This window comes from Neodiprion lecontei, chromosome 2 (assembly GCF_021901455.1).
Source record: "Neodiprion lecontei isolate iyNeoLeco1 chromosome 2, iyNeoLeco1.1, whole genome shotgun sequence".
Taxonomy (NCBI): domain Eukaryota; kingdom Metazoa; phylum Arthropoda; class Insecta; order Hymenoptera; family Diprionidae; genus Neodiprion; species Neodiprion lecontei.
In genome coordinates, this window is record NC_060261.1 from 22,504,245 (window position 1) to 22,512,095 (window position 7,851).

At 42.0% G+C, this 7,851-nt stretch overlaps 1 protein-coding gene across 1 annotated transcript; it reads left to right on the top strand.

The window, feature by feature from the left end:
* The first annotated feature begins 606 nt into the window (after nt 1-606).
* LOC124292999 lies at nt 607-3,243 on the top strand. Its single transcript, XM_046731891.1, has one exon. It carries the CDS (start codon nt 607-609, stop codon nt 3,241-3,243), a length of 2,637 nt encoding a protein of 878 aa, XP_046587847.1.
* Nucleotides 3,244-7,851: the final 4,608 nt, after the last annotated feature.

A 7,851-nucleotide genomic window follows, 5' to 3' on the forward strand; every position in this document is an offset into this window, starting at 1 on the left:
GATATGTATGCTAAGGTCGAAAGCGAACGCTTGCGATTCCTTCGATTCAACCAGACAAAACTACGATCGGAAGAATATATTCACTTACGAGATGCTGTTGCTGGAAACATCGATGGAAATTTAAATCCCAATGACATCGGTAATGCTTTCATTTTACCTTCAAGCTACATCGGCAGTCCACGGAACATGCAGGAATACATACAAGATGCGATGACTTACGTACGTCATTATGGCCGACCGGATTTATTTATTACATTCACATGTAATCCGAATTGGGAAGAGATACAAACTTTACTATTGCCAGGACAACAAGCCATTCATCGTCATGATTTAACTGCACGTGTGTTTAAACAAAAATTGAAATCCTTAATTGATTTTATTGTTAAATATTCAATTTTTGGTATCACACGTTGTTGGCTGTATACGATAGAGTGGCAAAAGCGAGGTTTGCCTCATGCCCACATTTTGGTTTGGCTTAAAGATAGAATCCGTCCTGAAGAAATCGATCAAATAATTTCAGCCGAAATTCCAGACCCATTAATTGATCAAGAATTATTTGATATTGTCACATAACACATGATCCATGGGCCATGCGGTGCTTTCAACATGACGTCGCCGTGCATGGAAAATGGAAAATGTAAAAAAAAATTCCCAAAGCCGCATACGAATGACACGATCACGGATATTGATGGTTATCCAATGTATCGCCGCAGAAGTACTGAGAATGGTGGCCATACATTTACAATACGACTGCCGAACTTTCCAAATCAAGTTGAGTTTGATAATCAGTGGGTGGTACCATACTCACCACTACTTTCAAAAACTTACAAAGCTCATATCAATGTTGAGCTTTGCAGTTCTGTTAAATCAATCAAGTATATTTGTAAATATGTAAACAAAGGCAGTGATTTGGCCATATTTGAAGTACAAAACATAAATAAAAATGACGAAATAGCACGATACCAAATGGGCAGATACATTAGCAGCAATGAAGCTATTTGGCATATTCTCAGCTTTCCCATCCACGAAAGAGATCCTGCTGTCCAACATCTGGCAATACATCTTGAAAACGGTCAACGTGTATACTTCACTGAAGAAAATGTTCTCCAAAGAGCGTTCGAAGCTCCGAAAACGACTCTAACTGAATTTTTTACATTGTGTCAAAAACCTGATGTTTTTGGCCAATTCGCGAAGACATTGGTGTATGGTGATGTTCCACGTTATTTCACATGGAACAAATCCAGTAAAAAATGGGAGCCACGGAAACAAGGAAAACCACATCCTTCCATTACAGGCATATTCAAAGCTAAGACATTGGGGAGACTTTACACGGTACATCCAAAGCAACGTGAGTGCTTCTATTTACGTTTGTTATTGGTGAATGTTCCCGGACCAACGTCTTTTGAATTTTTACGAACAGTTAATGGTCGAGTATTTAATACATACCAGGATGCATGTCGTGAACTGCAATTGCTAGAAGACGATAACCATTGGGACTTAACGCTTGCTGATGCTGCGTTGACATCAACACCGAATAACATTCGTCAGTTGTTTGCAATTATTTTGACGACATGTTATCCCTCGCAAGCACAAACTTTGTGGGAAAAATATAAAAATTGTATGACAGAAGACATCTTGCACCGAATTAGACAAACAAATCAATGCCAAAACATAGATTATACACCAGAGATGTACAATGAAGCATTGGTCTTGATCGAGGATTTATGTGTTCTTATTTCAAATTTACCACTTAATCATTATGGTATGCCATCACCTAATCGTCCAGCCACCGACTTAGTTAATACCGATTTACAACGAGAAAATCAATATGACCATGGAAGTTTAGCAACAATTATCATGAACAGTGAACCATTACTGACAGCAGAACAAAAAATTATTTATGATCGAATTATGCTGGCTGTTGCTGCTGAACAAGGCGGTTTTTTTTTCTTGGATGCACCCGGTGGAACCGGTAAGACATTTTTAATATCGTTGATTCTTGCCAAAATACGGTCGCAACAAAAAATCGCATTAGCAGTAGCATCGTCAGGCATTGCGGCTATTTTACTGGATGGTGGGCGAACAGCACATTCAACATTCAAGCTGCCATTGGACGTTCATAATAAACCAGATGCAATGTGTAACATCAAAAAGAATAGTGGAATAGCTGCAGTGTTGCGGAAGAGTTCTATAATAATTTGGGATGAGTGCACAATGGCACACAAATATTCACTTGAAGCATTCAACAGAACTATGCAAGATTTAAACAGCAATAATAAACTTTTCGGTGGTGCTATCTTACTTTTGTCTGGTGACTTCCGGCAGACCTTACCGGTTATACCTCGCTCTACTTTCGCGGATGAGATTAATGCATGTTTGAAACAATCATTCTTATGGCGAAGTGTTGAAACACTTCGATTGACCATAAATATGCGAGTACAATTGCAAAATGATCCATCAGCACAAATATTTTCTGAACAACTACTAGATATTGGGAACGGTAAAATAGAACTGCAACCAAATACGCAATGCATTAAACTACCAGACAATTTTTGCACTGTTGTTCAGGATAAAAATAAATTGATTCAGAGTATTTTCCCGGATATACAGAATAATTATTTGAATCATGAATGGCTTAGTCAACGGGCGATTTTGACAGCCAAAAACGTTGATGTTGACGAAATTAACTTCCAGATACAACAGTTGTTACCAGGCGATCTGATGTCTTTTAAATCAATCGATACTGTTGTTGATGAAAATGAAAGTGTAAATTTTCCGATTGAATTTTTAAATTCATTAGATATCCCTGGAATGCCACCACATAATCTTCGATTAAAGATTGGTTCCCCTATTATTCTCCTCCGTAATTTGAATCCACCTCAATTATGTAACGGTACGCGTTTGGTCATCAAAAAGATCACCGGAAACATTCTTGAAGCAACCATTTTGGCTGGGAAGTTTGAAGAAAAAGTGGTCCTGTTGCCACGTATTCCGATGATACCATCAGATTCTACCATACCCTTCAAAAGGCTACAGTTTCCAATTCGTTTAGCTTTCGCCATGTCTATAAATAAATCTCAAGGTCAAACAATGTCCATTTGTGGTTTAGATTTGGAAAATCCATGTTTTTCTCATGGGCAACTATATGTTGCGTGTTCACGTGTTGGGAAACCGTCGAATCTATTTGTGTTAGCTAAAGACAGGTTAACCAAAAACATTGTGCACCGATTGGTGTTAAATTAAATTGAAATTGAAAGTATTTATAATTCAAAAAAATAGATATTAATGTTTAAAAGTTGTGACGTTGCACCTAGAGTGCAAGTCACAACAAACCCCAAACCCGCGGGGAAGAGCCGAACGGGTGAGCCCTGTCCCGTCGGGAAAGACCCGAACATCACCGAAGCCCCCCCCGACGCTCGGCAGAGCCGAGCGCCAGATTCAGTACGATCACGGCCTTCCAAGCAGTAACCTCGAGGAGTCAGGAGAACGCGAGAGAGAGAGAGAGAGAGAGAGAGAGAGAGAGAGAGAGAGAGAGAGAACGAGAGAGAGACCCAGAACCACACACCGATACACCCCGATACACATACGCCGACGACACCAGGAGGGAGAACGAGAGAGATCCAGTTACACACCGCTACACACTGTTACACACACGCACACGCCGACGACACCAGGTTAGCCTGCATTCTACCGCCGATCTGCTCCTCCCCTCGCAATACCACCCTGTCTACCACACACTCCCCGTCACTCTACACCCCCCTCCCCTCGCCATATCAACCCTTCCGAACTCATATTCCCCGTCACCTCCCGCACTCCTCCCCTCCCCCCCCCCCCCCCCCCGCGCGTATCTGTAAGTTAGTATTAAGTAACGCTAAGGGCTGAGGCGTGATCAGCCACCGCTCAAGTCTACAACCCTTTTGTACCCCTTAGGTTAAGTCGACCCCCTGGTGCAAAAATACACACACTAAGTTTTACCAATTATATCCGCCCCGTCTCTAATTGTCTCCCCCCCCCATATTATTCGTGCGGACTCGAAACCCGTCACAAATTGGCGCCCAACGTGGGGCACCAATATTAAACAACTACACACACCCGCGAGAAACCTACACACACCAAAAACACCACACACAATACATCCCATACAAGTACACACAAACACAACCCCGCCCAGCAATACTCCCAACACCAAATATACCACCGGCACTCACAGACAACAGACGACGAAACCAAACAAACCAAAACACGCAACAGACTCGATACCCCGCAATCACGTATAACTCACCACACTACACTCAGCAACAAACACAAACGAATCCAAACACAGGCACAACACCACGCAGATGCTTTAACTGCAACCAACCCGGACACTTCAGATGGCAATGCACACAAACACAGAACCAGGGAAACGAGTAAGGGTTGACCCAGTAAGGGTGGAGGGCAACCCCAAAAACAACACAAACACACCCGAGACAGTAGCACCCACAACAGATAACAACAGAACGGAAAGTAGGTTTCACATCAGAATCGAAATACACGGTCACGAATTTAACGCACTAATAGACACAGGCGCAACACACTCATACCTAGGCGCAGAAGTAATACAAATACTACACAACACAGACACACCAATAGACGACACGCCCGACAGAACAGCTACAATGGGAAACGGAACACAGGTGACGATAGAAGGAGCAGTAACACTCCCAATACGCCTCGGCAACATAACAAAGAAAATTAATTTCGGATTAATACCAAACTTAGGCTCACAAGGTATCATTGGGAACAGCGACTTAATAAGATTTGGAATACTAATAAATTATGGAAAAAACACATGGTCGCTGATAGACGACCCACAGACACACTACCACATGCAAGCTAGACCACAAAAACTACCAACACCACTCAAAGAATACATACAAACACATCAAACACGAGAAACACGACACCAATCAACACAAACACACACAAAACAAGCAAAAGCAGCAGAAAAATTGGAAGCAACGAAACAACAAACGAACCCGAAAACAACAGAAAGACACGAAAACACAAAAAAAAAACCATGAAACAAAAACCACTAACACCAACACTACCCAGCACAAAGACACCACCGGAAAACATTCCCCAAAAAGACAACCCACAGAACACACAAATCACAAATCAAAAAATCATACCCACAAACGCACAAACAACAGACGACACACAAACCGACAAAGAAACCGAACCACAGATATGCGCAGGAATACAAGAACTCACACAATCACAACACACACAACTACAGACGACAATACAGCAGAAAATCTCAACACTACCAGGCCAACTCGGGCTAACACACCTAATTAAACACAAAATAGACACACAAGGACACGCACCCATAAAACAAAGATACTATATGGTATCACCAAAAATTAGAGAAGCCATCCACACAGAAATAGGCAAAATGCTAAGAGAAGACGTGATAGAACCATCAGAAAGCGAATGGTCGAGCCCAATTGTTATGATAAAAAAACCAAATAACACATATCGCTTTTGTTTAGACTTTAGAAAAGTAAACTCAGTATCAAAAAAAGACGCATACCCACTACCATACATGACAGCAATATTAGACAAACTACGGACAGCACAGTACATATCAAAAATCGACTTAAGCCAAGCATACTTCCAAATACCACTCGACGAAGACAGTAAACACATAACAGCCTTTACAGTCCCGGGAATGGGCTTATTTCAATTTAAAAGAATGCCATACGGACTGACAGGCGCACCGGCGACATTCCAAAGACTACTAGACAGACTCATAGGCCCAGAATGCGAACCATATGCATTCGCATACTTAGACGACATAATAATAGTAACACAAACATTCGACGAACACTTACAAAGACTAGAACAAATACTCAAAAGAATTACAGACGCGGGACTAACAATCAACCCAGAGAAGTGCGAATTCGGATGCGCACAAGTCAAATATCTCGGATACATAGTAGACAGACACGGACTACACATAGACCCCGACAAAACACAACCCATAGAAAACTACCCAAACCCAAAAACAATAAAACAACTACGGAGACTAATTGGCATGGCATCATGGTACAGACGCTTCATACCTAACTTCGCACACATTACAGAACCACTAACACGACTACTGAAAAAAGACCAGAAATGGCACTGGGGGGAAGAACAAGAAAACGCAATGAACACAATCAAACACGCACTCACATCACCACCCACACTCGCATGCCCAGATTACACACAAACATTCACACTACAAACAGACGCTAGCGGAACAGGGATAGGTGCCGTACTAACACAATCTCTCGATGACGAAGAGCATGTCATAGCCTACGCTAGCCGTGCGCTAAGCGAGGCAGAACGTAAATACTCGACAACTGAGAGAGAATGTTTGGCGGTACTCTGGTCCATAAAAAAATTCAGACCATACGTGGAAGGATACCATTTTAAAGTCATTACAGATCACCACGCACTGAAGTGGCTTAGACAATTGAAAAACCCCACAGGCCGACTTGCACGATGGGCACTAGAACTATTAGAATACGACTTCGACATTACACACAGAAAAGGTACAATGCACGACGTGCCAGACGCACTTTCAAGACGACACGAAGACGAAGAACACATAGACACAATAGAAGACACGACAGACAAGTGGTACACATACAAAAAAACACAAGTACAAACACGCCCAGAGAAAAACGAGTCGTGGCGAATCAGAAACAATCAACTATACTTCCACCGCCCGAACCCCCTACACTCAAACCTCCTACCAGACACAAACCCATGGAAACTAGTCATACCCAAAGACAAAATAACACACATACTACACGAAAACCACGACGTAACACAAGCAGGACACTTAGGGATCGAAAAAACATACCAACGAGTAGCAAAAAAATATTATTGGCCAGGGATGTACAGAGACACAGTAAACTACATAAAAAAATGTGACACATGCCAAAGAACAAAAACAATACAAGCGCGACCGGCAGGACTAATGGGCATGAGAATTATCGAAGAACCGTGGACAGTAGTAGCCTCCGACATCATGGGCCCACTCCCACGATCAAAAAAAGGAAACCAATACATCATAGTGTTCGAAGACCTATACACTAAATGGGTGGAAATCATACCGACACGCAAAGCAAACGCCAAAACAGTAGAACAGACATTCCACTCACACGTAATATCACGATGGGGTACACCACGCATGCTACTGACAGACAACGGCACACCATACATAAACAAACTCATACGCGAACTGACACAAAAATTCAACATAAGACACGCAACAATCCCCCCATACCACGCACAAGCCAACCCCGTAGAGCGAGTCAACAGAACCGCTAAAACAATGATCCAAGCCTACGTAAACAACGACCACACAGAATGGGACATACACTTACAAGACTTACAATTTGCAATCAATACATGTACACACACATCAACTAAACACACATCAGCCTTTTTAAACCTAGGAAGGGAATTAAATCCCACACAATGTCTAAGAAATCAGTTAGAGAACCACGACGAAGTAGAATTACAAGACACAGACAGATGGACAGACCACTTGAGACGACTACAAATACTTAGAGACGAAGTACAGAGGCACTTGATAGAAGCAAACGAAAAACAAGCACACTACTACAACCTACGAAGACGAGACATTCAATTCAAGGAGGGAGACAGAGTACTAAAAAAGAACCACACACTCTCATCCGGACCAGAACGAACGACAGCTAAGTTAAATAAAAAATTCATAGGCCCATACATAATCACTAGAAAAGTCTCACCCACAATATACGAATTAACAACAGAGAGCGGTATAAATATAGG